This window comes from Diadema antillarum, unplaced genomic scaffold (assembly GCF_040938485.1).
Source record: "Diadema antillarum isolate AM-2024a unplaced genomic scaffold, OU_Dant_1.0 seq00001761_RagTag, whole genome shotgun sequence".
Lineage (NCBI taxonomy): Eukaryota > Metazoa > Echinodermata > Echinoidea > Diadematoida > Diadematidae > Diadema > Diadema antillarum.
The window spans coordinates 147-20098 of NW_027272443.1; the positions used below are offsets into that span (position 1 = coordinate 147).

Here is a 19952-nt window from a genome sequence, read left to right on the forward strand (position 1 = left end):
AAATCATAAAATTCTGAAGTTACTAGTCCGTCTGGCTAGCCAAAATATTGCTTCAGTGTCAAAATTGATTCTAAGTAGTCCGCCTGGCTAGTTAAAAAAAAAGTTAAGTGCGACCCCTGAATATGTTGTTGTTTTTGTGTTTCCAAATATTTTGCCTGGGCAGATTGACTATTGAAGATCCTCTCTTGATGATTTATTAGTTGGCCAGGATTCTGTAAGACTATCTGCAAGGTTTACCAGCCACTGGCTGAGCAGACTGGTGCTAATTTCAGCCCCCTTCCATTGTTACAGGGACTTTTTCACCTCTACATGGCCCTTTCTTTGTTTTCTTTGTGGTGCACTATGATTTCTGCCTGTAAAGAAAACTGTATGGATTATGTGAGGTTTGTTATTTGTTGCTCCATTTTCTCATATTGATTCTGTCATAGTACAGTGTACAATTGCATGTCTTTGCAAAGAAGAGTGACATAATTCAGTGGGTTCTAAATTTGTCGAAGTAGTTTTTACGCTCCGTTGTTTCAATGCATAGTGTGTTCTACATTGTGCATAATCTCTGATTTGGGAACAATTAAGGTTTCACTTGTCTGTGCCAAGTTTCCTGCTAACCAGTCATTAGGACTCTTTACTGCAGCCTATTTGTAAACAGCAAGTAGTTTAGAACCTATTTATAACGGTGATGGATCCATCTTTTCTCTGCCATCTCCGCTCAGTGCTGATCAATCCCTTGTCATTCAATCCCAGCAAAAGTTCCTTTCATTGCCCCGTGTTCCCTTGAATAATTCTGCGCACAATGCAGGGTCCTAACAGGGATGGCCACAATGCCTTGAGTATTGATCCCTGACGGTGTCTGAATGGAAGAACTTTCTCCTTGCTGTGTGGAGAGAATAGACTCTGGTTCAATGTAAAATACAATGGAGAAACTATTCCACGAATGGGTGTTGGTTGTCGGAGAGTTGTGGTATCTACACAGCAGGAAAACAAAGTCAGCCTGCATCAATTACCAAGGGCTTCAGTGATGACTTAGATTCTAACAAAGGAAGATATCACATGTCAGTGACCTATACAATAGGATTGATACAAAAGTCTTGGCTAGAATGATTTTGCTATTTAAGAACCCTCGTCTGAATGTAGGCTTACATATCGTGCATTTTGCCTGTGTGTTATGGACAAGTGAAAACAACAAATCTCTATAGGCCTGGAGATCCATATCTCTTGTGTTTGTACACATCGTTTTATGTGCACATCAAAATATCAAAAGGAGTGATTTTTTTTTTAAGGTTCTGTTTTGTTTTGTTTTGTTTTGCTCAGTTTTATTCAAGGATATTAAAAGTACCTGTTTTGTCAGGCTTGAAAGACAGAGATTGCAATATCATATTTTAACACCCCCTCAAAAAAAAAAAAAGCCCTTTCCACTGTTTTACTGTCATCTTAATTGTCAGTCTGATGAAGCTAATCCATGAAGAACTTTGATCTGACTTTCGATAATTTTTCATGAAAAGCAAAAAAAATGTCAATGGGTATATTAAAGAGTTATCGGTAATATATGCGGATGATATGATTAATTGTCAGTGTTATCAATGATATACTGGTAGCAGCAGCTGCTCTCCTTGCAAATGAACGTGAAGAATGATAATTGTTAACAACAGTAGCCGCCACAATACAATTTTGTAGATCTATGTCATGCCATGGCTTCACACACCCTGAGTAATTGGTTTTCGATGTCTATTTCTACTGCTGCAACAATTCTTGATACTAAACTTCAACTGTTGAATATTCAGTAAGTAAATACTCGTACCTCTGTGTGTCCACTTTTCCCCCCTCAGGGTCGCCGGCAATGCCGCCTACATCTTTGGCACGCTGGCTGAGGATGATGTTGGGCAGGTACGGGTGATGTCTCTGATCAACGGCCCGTCGCCGCACGCCATCCTGGCTAACCTCTTCAAGATGCTGGATTACAACGACACGGAGTGCGTCATGAACGCCGTGGGGACCATGGGAACGCTGGTAAGATATCACATGAGAGCTACGGACTGTTTATAGATTTAATGGTAATTTGGTATATTATGGACACGTTATGTATACGGTCTTTTGGTAAAATGTAAACTGTTGGGTGTCATTTAAAATTTATGCATGTGCTTAGAAAAAATACCTCATAAAAGAATTAAGATATGATATGCTTGAGAGTTTCAGTTTCTATTAACATGCAAGGTTCAGACCAAAATTTATGACCCAAGCCTCTGTCACTAAAAATAGTTGACATTATACCACAATCTCATGCTATTTATATTGCAAAGATACATGTTGGCAACAATCCATACCGGTACCCTCCTTGTTGCTGTTGCGATGTTGGTTTTGTTATTGAATAACCTGTCTCATTTAGTTTGAATATTAGACACCTTGAGATTATACTTTTATGGACTACAGTACAAATCTATGTATACAGTCTCTTGGTAAAATGGAAACTGTTGGGTGTCATTTAAGGTTTACGCCCATGCTTGAAAAAAAGGAAGATGTCCTGGAAAGATCAGTTTCTATGAACATGCAAGGTTCAGACCAAGATTTATGACCAAGTCTCTCCCGCTGAAATAGTCGACATTATACCATCTGTATGCTACACGTTGTATTGCAAAGGTACATTACGCGGCCATATGTTGTGTATATCCTTGTTGCTTATCTGATGTTGGTTTTGTTTTTTAGTGACTGTCTCATTTACTTTGTATATTTGACACCTTGAGATTATAGACCCCGTTTACAGTGCGAGGCTCGGCCGCGGCCGATCCCGCCTTCATTTCAGTGTAAACGCGCAAAAGGCCAAATGCGGGGCCAATTTTAGTCTGGCTTCCAAACCCTCTGCCTTTACTATTTCGTTATTCAGGATATTAACCCCCTCAACGTCGAAAACTAGTATAGTTTAAGGTGGTTTTGTCCTGCAATGGATTTTTTCTTCGGCAAAGGCCTTTGTCCGAACGGCGACTTTGTCGCCACGGAATCCAGTTGGCAAAGGGTCTGAAAACCAAACTATACCAAATTGCGTTTGTTTACAAGCAGAGCGCCACTAGGACAAAATATTGAAAGGTTTGAATTAAAAGCGCAGCCTTGCGGGGCTCTGCCCCGCAATTGAGGCTGGGCTCGGCCCAGCCCCGCACTGTAAACGGGGTCATAGTCTTCAGCAAGTCTTAATAAAGCATTACTTTCGTTGCTGAGTTTTCAAATGTTGGTATTCTAAAAGTACATTCATGACATGATCGGCATTCAGGAAAAAAAAATTAAAAGATAGCTGCTTTTCTCTCATATATTCATTGGTTGTAGTGCAGCTTCAACCGTAATCTAATCAGCACTCAGAATACGTGAGAGAAAAGAATGCCTACGAAGAAGACAGTATGCATTAGTCATGTGTGCACCTGATCAGTTGTGTGGTTTTATTTGTTCTGTCTGTATATTGAATTCATAATATGTGTTTGACTGGTATCCTATCTTCAGGCTGAGAGCAAGGATGGAAGAGAATGGATGCTGAGGGAATCCTGCCTGGACCCACTGCTGAGAAAGGTCACCACTCTCCTCTCCTCCACCAACATGTGGACGGCTAGCAATGCCGCCCTGGTCCTGGCCAGGTGAGTCAGGGTGTGGTGACAGATTAGGCATGAGTACTGTAAAACAAGGAATGTTTGCTTGCAATGTAATTTCGCGAATTTCGCAAAAGCCAAGATTCACGAAAATAAAATGCACGTGAAAGTTCTTGTCTATACTATATGCATTGAACGGCAGTGCCAATTCGCAAAAATGTCATGCCGCGAAGATATCATGTTCTACAGTATATAGAGGGTGGATGGGGGATGATAGGCTCTTTCATACACACTAAAAAAGAGTGCGTCGAATCACGACTCAAATCATGTTTTTGGTACTCACACATCATTACTCAGGCAAGAAAAAAGTCACAGTCTATAAAATCGCATCAGTTCACAAAGAGGATTCGTGACTCAAATTGCATTGTATAGGTTCAAGCAAGGCCAAACATGCGTGAGTCTCAGAGTATGACCTGTTCCCAAATCATTTGTGACTACCGGTATTCATTAAAAACACCACCACTATTTCAGAAATGTCACACTTTTTAGTGGTGTGTGAATCACAACTGAAATCTCACTATTATTCACAATTATTATAAATCACAACCCAAATAATCATGACTTGGTTGCTGTGTGATTGGGCATAGTGATAATATACAAATGATGCACAGGATAGAGTGCGTTAGTGTAGGCGTAGTGCACTCGAGGGTATTTACAATATTGAAACATGCACTACATTGTAAATACCCGAGAGTGAGCTACGCCTACACTAACGCCACGAAATAATCCTGTGCATCATTTGTTTTATAAAATGGGTCGAAAATTCGAAAACTAACATCATTTTTCAGCGTTTTTCACGTACCTTTGTGGGTCAAGACGTCCGAAGATGTTCGTCCCAAACTTTTACGCACGTCGCACTCGCGGAAGTCCCGCACATACAGTATATGGGGGGTTGGGTTTCCGGACACCCGCATGAAAACTTACTTATTTTACATAGAATATGCACCCTTTACCTTAAAGACTTGATATACTGTAAACGTCAATATTTTCGCGCGATTAATTTTTCGCGCTGAGCGGCTCGAAAACATATTCGCGGGTTCTTAAATTCGCGCTCCGCAGCGGGTTAAAACACAGTCGCTGTTTTCATCCAGCGATGCCAGCGTATGAAAGTGACGTAGCGAGCGGCGCGAGTGTGAGTACAAGCGCTCAACTACGTAGTACACTGTACACGTATTTTACTCGATACATGTACTGTAGTACTATAGTACTGTAGTCGCGGAGATGTAGCACACCAATCGGCCATGGGCTCGGTGTGTGCGGTGCGTGCGATGATACTGCTATATGCGTAAACATGTCTGTACTACGTAGCAGTATCATCGACGAAGCGCACGCAATTCAGGCCCGTTCAAAATGTGCATAGAAAATTGCGAAGATATATTCGCGCGTTTTTGAATTCGCGCTAGCCGAACGTAGCGCGAAATCCGCGAAAATTAATGTACCGCGAAAATTTCCACGTTTACAGTAGACTCCTCATATAGGCCTACTAGACAACATACTCTGAAAACGGCGTGAGAATTAACCTGCTAAATCGTTGGATTTGCTCTTCAAAGTGACTCCATGTACGCGTCCGGTCCCATAACGCTTGGTCTACTGTACTGTACAAAGTGTACGTATAGTACAGTATACGTACGTACGCCACATATGTTATGCACAAGGGAAGACAGGCCGGCCGGCCAGCAGCCCGAACTAGAAGTTGTTTACAGGATTGACAGCGCGTACGCGTATGCATGCAATTCATCAAAGGAGCCGCCGCGCGCACAGACGATCGGCAATCTACCATAGGATTACAGGCAGTGCAGTTGTACTGAAGTAAAGGAGGAGGTGTGTCTCATTTCAGCGCTTCCTATTGGCTACATTCTTGAACCCATTTTATAACAGATGTTAGGTGATTGGTAGCATTGGAATTGAATGTTCTACTCTGAATTATCTGCAAAGCTCCAAGTCTCTCTGAATCTGCGAAGGTCTCCCTGAGAAATTCTCTCTTAATGTCCTAACCACAGAATAAAAAGTTTCTCTGATTTGGAAATAGTTTTTCGCTGTGGCGATGCAGCTAAGAATAGATCTGTGATTGCTCTTTGGAATCTCAATCATTTGAAGTGTGAAAGTTGGCATCTCTGTGACTAGGAGAGATGTACTTCATTTGAGTGAAGTGAATCCTGTTTTTCCAATGTGTGTTGTCAGTACTTACAAGCTACAGTATGATGAGAGAAAGCATGGCACAGACAAAGAGACAAATAGAAAAAGAGGAAGAGATTGGAAAACTGTGAATACTCTTTTTCAGCGCTTGCAGTATTCATGCATTATCTCGAAGTGCAGCCTTGACGAATCTTTTGCAGTTTATAAAGATAATTATTGGTTCAGACATGTCACTCGATGGCCAGGCACACTAGCGCATACTGTAATGCATGGTCGGGTGGATGGGCGACGAGCTCAAGGAAGACCAAGAAGGAATTGGGTGTATGATGTGAGGAGATGGGCGGAGAAACCGGTGGAAATCTGTATGAGAATGGCGGAGGATAAGGAAACCTGGAGAAGGACATCGTAGTGCCCCAACGGCAGAAATGCTACGGGTGTGACCTGACCTGACCTGACCTGTTGCTATTTTAGTCTATGCTCAAGTCAGAGAGAATCAATCATAGACCAGAGCTGTGCTTGTCAAACATAAGATTATGTTTGTGATATGATTTAATAAAACATACAATTAAAAAGATAGAAAAATAAAATAAAATAAGAAACATCTTATGTATGCAAGCATCATAACTCTGTAATGGTTTGCAGCATTCGGCATCAGGAATTTAGCCTGCACCTGCACACTCCATAGACTTATGCGAGCACTGCAAAATGATTATGTGCTCAAAAAGAAAGGCGTAAAACATGAAAGCACATCAGAAGAAGAATGTTAAATTTTGCGTGGCCTCTTGCATGACATGCACCAGATGAGGCATCACATCTAAATTTACTATGCCCCCCCCCCAATGCTCTGCAATTTAGGGCATTATTTATCTTTACCCCTGTTTTTCATGATACCAGATGGTGCTTTGTCAGCTGCCATGGAGGTGTTTGCACTCTCTGAAGCATATCAGTGCAATGTCTTGCCATTGAATGTACTACTTCCTTGTTATGCTCTGTGGTGTTGCGTTACGGGCTATGGCATTGTTATGCGAGGATTGCTCTAGCGCGCCCGTAGCAACACAACGCTAATAGAGAGGACTACATTTGTACTTCCCTTTGCTCTGCTGAATGTATCAGGCATCGAAGTCGACATACTTTTTGTATAATAGTCTTGTATTGTGAGCAGTGACGAAGTGATAGATTTGTAGCTTTCTGTTCTGACACACATTTTTACCCCCTCCCGTCTCGTCTCCAGGATATCAATCTCAGAGGAGGGATGCCAGCGACTCCTCGGCCACATCAATTCCCTCCAGATCCTCACCTGTCTCATCGACTCACTCGGCATGGACGAAGCAGGTATGGTGTTGTTTTCTACATCATCAGTCCACAGTTGAACTGAAGAAATGTACTAGGAGGGTTTTGTAGGGTTTCCCCATGGGAAGAGAGGTGAATGCAGCCCTTTATTGCAGCTGATTGACAAATTGCCCTACATCGATATATATAAGCACTGAATTTATCACTGTTTCAGTAGTAGCCATGACAAAAGAACTCATGTGCATACATACATGTACTCAAGCAGAATTCAAACCTACATCCTCCTGATCTCCGGACAGGCATCTTATTCATTAGACCCCCGAGCTCTGCCTGACAGCCAGTGCTACTTCTAATCCTTACAGCATGCAGAGGGTACTGTGTAATTATTGTGTTCGGAGGATACTATGGATTTGGCCTCGTCGCGCCGCGTCCACGTCCGCCGCCGCCGCCGCCGCCGCCGCCGCCGCAGAGATTTCCTTGTGAGCGCTCTACCAGCTGCATTTCTGTTCCGATCATCTTCAAAGTTGGCATGAAGGTGTATTATGGTTAGACGAAGACGCCTATTGTTTTTGGTGATGGCGCCCTTGCTGGTTCCGTCTTTATACATGAAAAGGTAAATCCAATAGCGTCTGCTTGTGAGCGCTCTACTGGCTTCAGTTCTTCTTCGATCATCTTCATACTTGGCATGAAGGTGTAGTATGGTTAGACAAAGACGCCTAGTGTTTTTGGTGATAGCGCCCTCGCTTGTTCCGTCTTTATACATGAAAAGGTAAATCCAATAGCGTCTGCTTGTGAGCGCTCTACTGGCTGCAGTTCTTCTTTGATCATTTTCATACTTGGCATGAAGGTGTATTATGGTTAGACGAAGACGCATATTGTTTTTGGTGATGGCGCCCTCGCTTGTTCCGTCTTTATACATGAAAAGGTAAATCCAATAGGGTCTGCTTGTGAGCGCTCTACTGGCTGCAGTTCTTCTTCGATCATTTTCAAATTTTGACATGAAGGTGTATTATGGTAAGACAAAGACGCTTATTGTTTTTGGTGATGGCGCCCTTGCTTGTTCCGTCTTTATACATGAAAAGGTAAATCCAATAGCGTCTCCTTGTGAGCGCTCTACTGGCTGCAGTTCTTCTTCGATCATCTTCATACTTGACATGAAGGTGTATTATGGTTAGACGAAGACGCATATTGTTTTGGTGATGGCGCCCTTGCTTGTTCCGTCTTTATACATGAAAAGGTAAATCCAATAGGGTCTGCTTGTGAGCGCTCTACTGGCTGCAGTTCTTCTTCGATCATTTTCAAATTTTGACATGAAGGTGTATTATGGTAAGATGAAGAGGACTATTGTTTTTGGTGATGGCGCCCTCGCTTGTTCCGTCTTTATACATGAAAAGGTAAATTCAATAGGGTCTGTTTGTGAGCGCTCTACTGGCTGCAGTTCTTTGATCATCTTCAAACTTGGCATGAAGGTGTATTATGATAAGACAAAGATGCCTATGGTTTTTGGTGATGGCGCCTTCGCTTGTTCCGTCTTTATACATGAAAAGGTAAATCCAATAGGGTCTGCTTGTGAGCGCTCTACTGGCTGCAGTTCTTCTTCGATCATCTTCAAATTTGGCATGAAAGTGTACTATGATAAGACAAAGATGCCTATGGTTTTTGGTGATGGCGCCCTCGCTTGTTCCGTCTTTATACATGAAAAGGTAAATCCAATAGGGTATGCTTCTTGATGCTGTGGGTTCGGGGGATACATGTGCTCGGCTGTTCGACCCGCCGAGCACGAAATTTCTAGTTCAAATTCATGAAATTCTTCCCTTGAGCAATAGACTGAGATCAATTCCCAGATCAGTGCGTGCTCTCCCGCTTCAGTTTTTGACATCTCTTTTGTACGCAAGTGTATTGCAAGTGTGTACTCTAGTACCCCTGTAAAATCTCTTTGATTGCGATAAAAACAACTTGACGGAGAATTTCTAATGGTGAATGTGAATGCAGCTACCCCTTGTACATGAGCATGTAACAAGATGTAGGTTCACTACTGTAGTGACAGAAATGCTGGATGTCTCAGAAATACTTCAATGTTTAGACATAGGGAGCATCATGAGTACAGCCTTAGCTATAGATCAGCCAAGAGAATATGCCATTATGTCTGATTAATCGCTGTAATCAGGTTTCCACATCGTCATGCAGTGACAAGTACACGGTTGCAATGTGTGTCATAGCCCATAACAGCTGTATGCTATCCAGAGCATATCAGCTAACACTGAATATGTAAGGTATACTGCAATGTATTCATGCAGGGAAAATTGTGAAATCCGCCCTAATGTTGATGCAAGAAGCATGTTGCCATAGATACAATAGCCATGGCAACCTTTCGTTTAGATTAGACTTGTAGTCAGATTACCGAAAAAAGAAAGAGATGTTAGATGCCATTATGTGCTCTGATTTTCACAGAGATATGTAGAGATGTAGCCTGTTCAGATGACGGGGGTACATTCACACTTAGTACATTTAATGAGATGTTTTATGTATTCTTTGATATACTGTGTTCACACAGGGAGAGGTATGAACGCAGCCTTTGCCATAGGCCGGCTGTGTGACATAGAGTCAGGAAGGCACAGGCTTCTCAACCACAGGGACTCAGAGAAAATGGTGAGTTCAGACTCTGAGAATTTTAGAAGCGTCTTAAAATGTGAAAATCTAGAATAAATTACATTCACTGCCCTCATTTAGGGTACACGAATAAATCGCTCTGCTTTTAATATTGGAGTTGACACGGGTGCAAGATTAGTGTGTGTATATGCTGCACTATTGCTTCAGTGTCCTTATTTTATTGAAAGTTCTGTGTATGAGATCACAACACATGGATCTTTGTCACAGAGAAAATGTTTTGTTGCCTCTGTCAAGAAGGGCTTTACTGTAATCAGTGATCATGGTTAATGATATCTTCCAAAGATTTAGACCATAGTCCCGCTAATACATGCATGATTGGGAAACATTGTCTACAAATGCTAACATACGTACACATGCATTCATGTACACATATACTTACCTATAAAAAAACACAACAACAACAAACAAACAAAAACATGAAATACATAATATATATAGAGAGAGGAAGGGAGCATGAGAGTGAATGACAGGGAGAGGTGGATATGAATAGAAATGTATATTGGTGAGGAAACAAAAACGCACATAGCTAAAAACTAAACCTGTCAATTGTTCTCCCATCCCACCCCACTGCAGCTGAACAGCCTGTGTTGCATGCTGGCCAGCAAGGATTCCGGCTGTGGCAAGAACGCCTGCTACGCCCTCAGCTGCCTGGCCAGCAGCGACCAGGGCCACAAGAGACTCCTTCTGCACACCAACTCGGAGCTCATGCTTCACCTCTTGGCTCAGCAACTGGGCAACGGGGACGGCGAGACGGCCTGGTTCGCTGCCATGTGAGTCTTTCTTGCTGTGAAACCAGAAATATTTGCTGCATGAAACTTTAGCGTCTTGGAGCCGACGGCCTTTTGTAGCATAAAATTTCAAAAATTGGCGACTGGCATTAAATGCATTTTGTATACTGTATAAACTTTTACATATCTTGGCCTCTCATGAAATTTGCAAAAGTTTAATGCCCACAAAAATGTCTGGCCTTACGGTAATGCTGGGTTATTCCCACTGTCGTGCAATCTGCTATGCATGCCACTGTTGGCCATTAGTAGCTAATCGCAGAATTTCTGTATATGTCTATCACAATTACACCACAGCTGAAATCATGATCTGAAGCATGGAGTAATCTTGGTGATCATATCAGATCATATCAGATCTTATCAGATCTTATTACATCTTGAGGTCAGTCATGGCAATGATGTTGATCATGGACAATTTTGGACTGTCCAAAACTTTTCTACAATTATCACGATTGCCATTATTAACCTCAAGATCTCAAAAGATCACCTTATTCACTTGCACACTCCATGAGCCAGACTACAAATTCAACAGTGGCGCAGATTGTGATAGACATAAAAAAATAAATAAATAAATCTACGATCAACTACTAATGGCCAGTCATGGAGTGCATAATGAGTCGCAAAACAGTGTGAACCCAGCATAAGCAGTACATACACTTGTATGACCTTTCAAAATATGATACTGATAATATAAATATGAGTTGGTAGACATATTTACAAAAGGTCAAATTTCTGAGGTTGATGACCTTCTTTCCATTCACTTCTCACTGCTGCTTTCTCATACGATATAGCTTTTGCAAAGGAACATACCATGGTAACGCTATTGAATAGGAAAGAAGAGTTTTGATGAGGAAAAAATGATTCCATGAACATATCTATGGTGAGCGACATTTGTACATTCCATTGTTCAAAAGTCTTTTGAGTAATGATCATCAGTGTTACCATACAACGTAACAAAGGACAAAAACAGAAGCAACACAAAGCAAAGCACACCATTGGTGGTAAGAGGCACTGTAGCACCAATACAATTTGGAACTTCTTACTATTTTGTCAGGGTGCATAACATTATGGCTATGTACATGTGTGTATCCCAGACACTGCATTTCACATTTTGTGAATGTGTCCAAACTTGAAATGATGAACCCATGATTGTCATTTATGTTGATTTGCAGGACTCTGAGAACTCTGGCAGGTAAACGACAAGGAGTGTTGAGGATGAGAAACCACACAGATGTAGTCCCACTCCTCAAGGTTGGTATCAGAGGTTTCAGGGATCGCTGTGTGAAAGACTCAGTTCTCAAAACATTTCTTCTTTTTTTTCATATCAGTGTACACTAAAGTAACAATTGCAATAGGAGCAGCCAGTTATCTGTCAGGCTATCTTGTCATTGCTAAAAAAGTGTGATTGTGAAAGGAAAGCATTCCCACAGACACAGTGGCTTAATCAGGTAATACCATGAAATTTAGCATTTCCTGATGAGTATTTTTTCTATGAACATCAATACCTCCGTAATATGGGGGACAGTTCAGCTGAGAGCAAATTTTACAAGTAATTTCCACACTGAAACTGTTATTTATGATTGCTCAATGTGTGGTATGAAAAAAAAAAATCCATGTGCTGTTAATACTTCTGTGTAAAATACATTCTGCGCATTTTAAGTAACGATGCTGAAAGGTTCACGACTATTGTGTAGATTCCACTTCTTCAAACATCTGTCAGTTGTTGGAAATGTAGGTGATATTTTTCAAGTTATGTAGCATGATAAATATGGTTAGAAAACCAGCACAAGAATTCTGGCAGTAACTTGTGGAATAGGTGAATGTTTAGTATTAGGAATCAGAAATTGTTTTGCAATGGTTTATAGTTGGAATGTATTTGAACATTCATTTGATATGTTTGATTTGATATACAGTGTCTGTATTTTCCATTTGAATTGATATGCTTCAATTTTATCTAAAGTGGCAATGCTATTCATGTAAGTCAGTGTTTTAATCTACTTTTGATAGTAAGCTGACATCATATCCATCTAATTCCCTCACCATCCTCTTTAATAGCAAACTTCCCTCAAGCCTGGCCTTAGCAGTGACCTCTTGGAAGAGGTAGACATGACCCTTGAACTCTTGAAGCACCTTGCCAGACCCGAGGCTCCAAGGTTAGAGGTCAAAGGTCCCCATGAGATAGAGGTCACGTGGCCAGTTATTGAACTGAAGAGCGGGCTTCCAGTGACGTACAGCCTCTACCGTGGTACGTATCAAGAGTCACTTGTTCACTTGTTTTCAGTGACATGTTTTGTACTGCCCTGTCTGCAGTTTGGCTATGGTTATTGCTCCAGTTTAGAATAATTTTGTATAGTTTATATACAGTAGGTCGCTAATGAGACCTATGGAAAGTATCTCAGATATCCCATGCACTGTATGTAGCTTACCTTGGTATTTGATGGCACAAAAGAAATTATATCAAACCAGTTCAAACTAATTCTCTTTTGAATAGGAAAATCAGTTGTAAGAATATTTTAACTCAATAAGACTAGATTGATGACAGGATTTACAAAGCCAAAGCATAGATTTTGGAGTGAGGCATTGTATATTCCCAGGTATGAATATTATAAGAGATCTAATCCCAGTAAGCAATGTGTTAAAAATCCTAATATAGAGAAGGATATCATAAATAATGTTGTAAAGTAAGGTGTTGACAGCGATGCAGTGATATTTTAAGAGTCCGATACAATTCTAGTTGTTGTTTTTGTTATTTGTTGTCCCTACATGGTGATGATTTTAATAGACTGATTCAATTTGTATGCAGTCTAAGTTTCAGCCTGAAATTCAGCCAGTTTCTATTATCATATGTATATTTTTTTGTAAAACCACCAAAATTAACGTAAGTTTTGGCAGATGATAGCACTGTGTTTTCAGTTCCCAGTAATAAGTTTTATCCAAGCAAGCATAATATGAAATCACACCCTTGTCATGTTTTTGTCCCCGCCGAACGAGTTCGAGCAGGGGACTATGAAACGGGCTCCGTACGTGTGTGTGTCCGTGTGTCCGTCCGTCTGTCCGTCCGTCCGTCCGTGTGTCCGTGTGTCCGTGTGTCCGTGTGTGCGTCCGTGTGTGATCAAAATCTTCAATTTGCTACTTCTCTGTCATTTATGAGCCAATTTTGATTCTGTTTGCTTTATATGATAGCACTACATGGGAGCTTTGAAACTTCTACACAGAATTTCAGTCGTGACCTTTGACCTTGACCTTTGACCTATATTGTACATTTTGCTACAAAATGCTACTCCTTCGCCATTTCTAACCCGATTTCGATTCCGTTTGCTTTATGTGATGGCGCTAGGTGAGGGCTTCAAAACTTCTACACAGAATTTTGACCTTTGACTTCTTTGACCTTTGACCTTGATTTTTTGACCTATATTGTACATTTTGCTACAAAATGCTACTCCTTCGCCATTTCTAACCCGATTTCGATTCCGTTTGCTTTATGTGATGGCACTAGGTGAGGGCTTCAAAACTTCTACACAGAATTTTGACCTTTGACTTCTTTGACCTTTGACCTTGATTTTTGACCTATATTGTACATTTTGCTACGAAATGCTACTCCTTCGCCATTTTTAACCCGATTTCGATTCCGTTTGCTTTATATGATGGCACTAGTTGAGGGCTTCAAAACTTCTACACAGAATTTTGACCTTTGACTTCTTTGACCTTTGACCTTGATTTTTGACCTATATTGTGCATTTTGCTACAGAATGCTACTCCTTCGCCATTTCTAACCCGATTTCGATTCCGTTTGCTTTATGTGATAGCACTAGGTGAGGGCTTCAAAACTTCTACACAGAATTTTGACCTTTGTCTTCTTTGACCTTTGACCTTGATTTTTGACCTATATTGTACATTGGCTACAAAATGCTACTCCTTCGCCATTTCTAACCCAATTTCGATTCCATTTGCTTTATGTGATGGCACTAGGTGAGGGCTTCAAAACTTCTACACAGAATTTTGACCTTTGACTTCTTTGACCTTTGACCTTGATTTTTTACCTATATTGCACATTTTGTTACAAAATGCTACTTCCGGCGGGGACATATGTTACGCACTGCGTAATTTCTACTTTTCCTTGTTTTTTTTTTTTTTGTCCCCGCCGAACGAGTTCGAGCAGGGGACTATGAAACGGGCTCCGTACGTGTGTGTGTCCGTGTGTCCGTCCGTCCGTCTGTCCGTCCGTCCGTCCGTGTGTCCGTGTGTGCGTCCGTGTGTGATCAAAATCTTCAATTTGCTACTTCTCTGTCATTTATGAGCCAATTTTGATTCTGTTCGCTTTATATGATAGCACTACATGGGAGCTTTGAAACTTCTACACAGAATTTCAGTCGTGACCTTTGACCTTGACCTTTGACCTATATTGTACATTTTGCTACAAAATGCTACTCCTTCGCCATTTCTAACCCGATTTCGATTCTGTTTGCTTTATGTGATGGCACTAGATGAGGGCTTCAAAACTTCTACACAGAATTTTGACCTTTGACTTCTTTGACCTTTGACCTTGATTTTTTGACCTATATTGTACATTTTGCTACAAAATGCTACTCCTTCGCCATTTCTAACCCGATTTCGATTCTGTTTGCTTTATATGATGGCACTAGGTGAGGGCTTCAAAACTTCTACACAGAATTTTGACCTTTGACTTCTTTGACCTTTGACCTTGATTTTTTTACCTATATTGTACATTTTGCTACAAAATGCTACTCCTTCGCCATTTCTAACCCGATTTCGATTCCGTTTGCTTTATGTGATTGCACTAGGTGAGGGCTTCAAAACTTCTACACAGAATTTTGACCTTTGACTTCTTTGACCTTTGACCTTGATTTTTGACCTGTATTGTTCATTTTGCTACAAAATGCTACTCCTTTGCCATTTCTAACCCGATTTCACTTCCGTTTGCTTTATGTGATGGCACTAGGTGAGGGCTTCAAAACTTCTACACAGAATTTTGACCTTTGACTTCTTTGACCTCTGACCTTGATTTTTAACCTATATTGTACATTGGCTACAAAATGCTACTCCTTCGCCATTTCTAACCCGATTTCGATTCTGTTTCCTTTATGTGATGGCACTAGGTGAGAGCTTCAAAACTTCTACACAGAATTTTGACCTTTGACTTCTTTGACCTTTGACCTTGATTTTTTACCTATATTGTACATTTTGCTACTAAATGCTACTTCCGGCGGGGACATATATTACGCACCGCGTAATTTCTACTTTTCCTTGTTTTTTTTTTTTTTTTGCTGTTTACAGTGTAAACTCTATATCACTATTCTTATCCACAGATGGAAAGAAGATTTACAAAGGTGACGAGACAAGTCAACTAGTCTCCAATCTCAGACCCTTCACCAAGTACTCCTTCAAGCTGCAAGTTCACACAGAAGGGGACGACAGTCCACACAGCAATGAATCATTTGCCAAGACGCAAGATGCTCGTAAGTCTGACCTAAAAAAGCAATCTTTTTAGAGTAACCCTCATTTGTTTTGATGTGTTTTGCTTTATTTTGCTTTGTTTTGATTTTTTTTTTTTGCACTTTATTTTCAGTACTGTCAGTGAATTAAAGATTTAAGACTGAATTTGAAATTTGGCATGCACATTCAAATATGTACAGGAGTCTAAACAATTTGTCGTTGTCACAGCATGTCATGTGTACAAATCACTAATGCATGATGATAATCCTGCATGATTTGACTTCCCCATCGTGTGTTCTCCAAGATGATCCAATGCAAGTTGCAGTGTTCGTATTCAAAGGGTCAAGGTGAATTTTCCTACCCTTTTTATACCAACTGTTAACAATAAGAATACCCACTTAACCAGATGAGGATGGACTGATTTTGCTACAGCACGCACTTCCCATAGACCCCTGCCCGAGTACATTATTGTACACTTGGGGACTCATTCTCAATCGGTTAATATACCCCAAATGGTTGAGTGTACTGTCACATAAAATCAGCTGCTATGATAAAGAAATAGTTTTGAAACTCAGAAGCCTCTCTAACGTTGCTTTCATTCCATGTGTTTTTCATGTGTGTGTTCCTGTCTCCTCAGCTCCTGATGCTCCTGAGGCGCTGCGCGTCTTGGGCATGACCATCTCCCAGATCCGAATAGGATGGGCCCCACCCCAGTACAACAATGGGGGCCTGAAGGGATACATCGTCTACAACGGCAAGCATCAAGTGGAGACAACGTCTGAACTCAACTCAATTCTCAGCGGACTGGCCGCTGGCACAACCTATCAAATCTCTGTGAGTTAATATATATTTTTCTAATAATTTCACATATTACTGTACTAAAAAATGTCTTGGGGTTCTAGATGATGACTGTATGAAAATGTTATACTTGATATGCCGTGTAATGGCAAGTTCAGTAATATTTTTCAGAATCCAGACTTCCCGACAACTTTATGAGTGATTGAATTTGTGATTGTGGAGTACTGCAATGGATAGAGCAGTGTATGCATGCATGTTTCATTCACGTCAGGGTCAGAGTAAATATTTTACCGTGTTATAAATTTTGGGAATAGCAGCCGACTCGCGAAATTTGTAACAATAAAAACTTGAAAAATATATGGCATATACTACAATCACTAACTCTAATTTTTTGTGTGCTGTTGTTCTGTTGCTTTGTGTAGTTGACTATTACGACAGTTGAGTAATTTCAGAGCTTTCAGAAAGTGGCAGCTGCTCTGCAATGGTCTAGATGTTTATCTGTATATCCCTTTGTGCCATGATGTTCAGTGATCATGTCTCTGACTTCAAATATTGCTCTTCTTGAAGCATCAGAAGTGCTACATGTAGTGCTGAGTCTTTGAAATTGTTATTCCCCATGTCAGGTTTGTGCGTACAATCACAAAGGCAAGGGACCCAAGGCATCGTTCAGTGCCACCACGGAGGAACTGGGTAAGTAGACTGAAAAAATGTGACCTCTGAACCCCACCGACTATGGTGGAACATTACAAGGCAGTCCAACTCACTACATGTATGTTCCGTTTGTGATTGATGTGGAACTTAAAAACGGCTTCTGTAGGGTATCCTTGTATTATGCATATCACCGTTGGCTTTGTCTTGTCTTGAGTTTTTGTGATGGTTATTGCTGTGAGACTTAATTATGGTGTACAACGAAGCAAACTATTGACATTCACATACTAGCATCACTGAAGTCTTTTTTGTTTTCTCTAGACAATGTGATGTTGGATGTCTTTATTGTTTGATAGTGCTTGGGGACAATGATCTACATGTATCAAGGGCAGTACTTTCTTGTAGTTTGCCTGTCATGGCAGAGTATAATGACAGTCAGATATTATGGATCACCATTATTTTGTAGTTTCACTGCTAGTTTGTACGTGTAATAGTGCGATTCCAGTATGATCTCATCCTCATCGCACATGGTACCGTTGGTGGATGGACTCTTAAAATTCGACAAAATGCTAAGACTTTGATTGACTTGTTACCAGTATCAGTATCCTCAGTAGTTGCATCTGGTTCAACAATTTATGTACGAATGTGTTGTCAGTTTTTATCTATCAGAATTCCATATTTTTGCCCTCTGCAGGCAAGCATGCACCTCGCAAGCTTACTCTCACCTCTAGAGGGCGCAGTCAGATCCATGTCACGTGGGCCCCGCCGGAATTCCCCCTGGGCAGGCTCTACCGTTTCGAGCTGACCACCAACGGCAAAGTGGTCTACTCCGGCACTGACCTCAGCTATACGGTCAAGCAGCTGACTCCGAACACCGAGTATTCCTTCACGGTAGGTCTGCAGTGAACGTGTCCAGGGGGGTGTTTCATAAAACTGTTCTTAAAGTTGCGAGCGAATTATGAACGACTGGTGATTAGTTCTTGTGCTGAATTATTGAGATTCTGATAGGTATAGCACATCGGAACTGATCACCAGTTGTTCTTGAGTCATTCGTAACTTTAAGAATAGCTTCATGAAACACTCCCCTAGACTTAATCGCTCACTCTGCCAGGTTTTTTCGTAGTTTCCTTCGAGTTCTTTCATACAGGTACATGGCAACAGACACTTGGATGATAAGTTTAATCCAGAACGAAGTATCCTTCAAGTTAATGATTCTTGTGTTGAGTCGGTTTTATTGCAACTGATTAAGAAATTGTCCCTCATTTACATAAATGAGCACAGATTATTCAGTGTTTGAGCAGTAGCTGTGACATAAGTCACTGGCGTACATACTCTTTATTAGCAGCAGGTAGTAAAAGGTACGTGTATTAGAACCATCACTGGCCATCGGATGGAAGCTGGTAGTTTAGTGGATATTACGCCTGTCTAGCAATCAGGAGATCATGGATTTGAATCCCACCCATGTGTGTATGCCCATGATTCTTATCACGGCTACAACTCAAAAGACTAAATAATCGGTGCTTATTTACGTCGATGAGGGGCAGTTTGCCATTCAATTGCAATAAAAGCAACTCAACCCAAGGTTCATTAAAGTGAATGAATATACAGTTCTTGCTGCTTTTGATAAAGGATTAGGACGATTAAATACAGATTCAAAGGAATGATAGAAGTTTTGTCAAAAGTTGACATAAGATAAGTTGTGAAATTTCTAAGTTTTCACCGATGGTTGCAACCACACAAAGAAATCAAAAGAGGCATAATGCCATTAATCTTATAACTCTCCCATTGGTACAGTATGTATGCAGAAAAGCTGTCAAAGTTGCATTCTTGGTAGAGGATCTAGCAACTACAACCCCTCAAAACCTGCCCTGTGATAACTCTACACATCTACACTCACAGTCTGTAATGTGCATTCTATGTTCTAACAGGTGAGTGCTGTGACCAGTGAGGGGAAGTGTGAGACTGAGCCAGCCAAGAAGAAGACAGGAAAGGATGAATGTAAGTTTCATGTGTCATGTGACCATTCACATGATTATTTTCCCCCCACCTGACTTCTAGATATTATTTGTTACTGTTCTGTAAGTTATGACTTTGATCCCCATCAAGTAAGCAAGTTTGCAGTATTCAAATTTGATGGATTTTAGTTTCTACCTGAGGAAGAATGTGACTGTATGAAATACAACTTGTTTCATTTATCATGAAGATCGAGGTACATTTCCTGGAGAGGTTGTTGAGATCCTTCAATGAGTGTTTAGCCATTTCACTCACACAAAAGAGTTTGACTCTGTTTTAAAGATGTCCAGCCTGTCAGTTGTCAATTCCAGATGTACATCTTGAGAGCGTATTTATTTTCTGGCAAGTTTAAAGTCCCTCCTCCCCCCTAACTATCACTGTAACTCATAAAGTAGTTTTTATCTACCACAGTCACAATACGGGAACCTGTGCTTGGTGTCATACATGTATGTCACATGATGACTAGAGCTTGAATTGTTAAAGTCCTCCCGGGCCCTGTTTCATAAAGCTGTTCGTAAAGTTACGAACGACTTAC

General features: G+C 40.8%; 1 protein-coding gene across 1 annotated transcript in view; it reads left to right on the forward strand.

Annotated features, from left to right (window-relative positions):
• Positions 1–1823: 1823 nt before the first annotated feature.
• LOC139712135 (uncharacterized) overlaps positions 1824–19952 on the forward strand; it is a gene marked incomplete at its 5' end in the record, with an annotated part of 32882 nt that continues 14753 nt past the window's right edge. The window contains 12 exons of the mRNA XM_071623968.1: positions 1824–2004; positions 3481–3611; positions 6991–7091; positions 9604–9698; positions 10293–10489; positions 11677–11755; positions 12560–12749; positions 15832–15981; positions 16596–16792; positions 17380–17446; positions 18099–18295; positions 19333–19402. Of these exons, the coding sequence (XP_071480069.1) occupies positions 1824–2004; positions 3481–3611; positions 6991–7091; positions 9604–9698; positions 10293–10489; positions 11677–11755; positions 12560–12749; positions 15832–15981; positions 16596–16792; positions 17380–17446; positions 18099–18295; positions 19333–19402 (1655 nt within the window). The remainder of the gene's footprint in view (positions 2005–3480; positions 3612–6990; positions 7092–9603; positions 9699–10292; positions 10490–11676; positions 11756–12559; positions 12750–15831; positions 15982–16595; positions 16793–17379; positions 17447–18098; positions 18296–19332; positions 19403–19952) is intronic.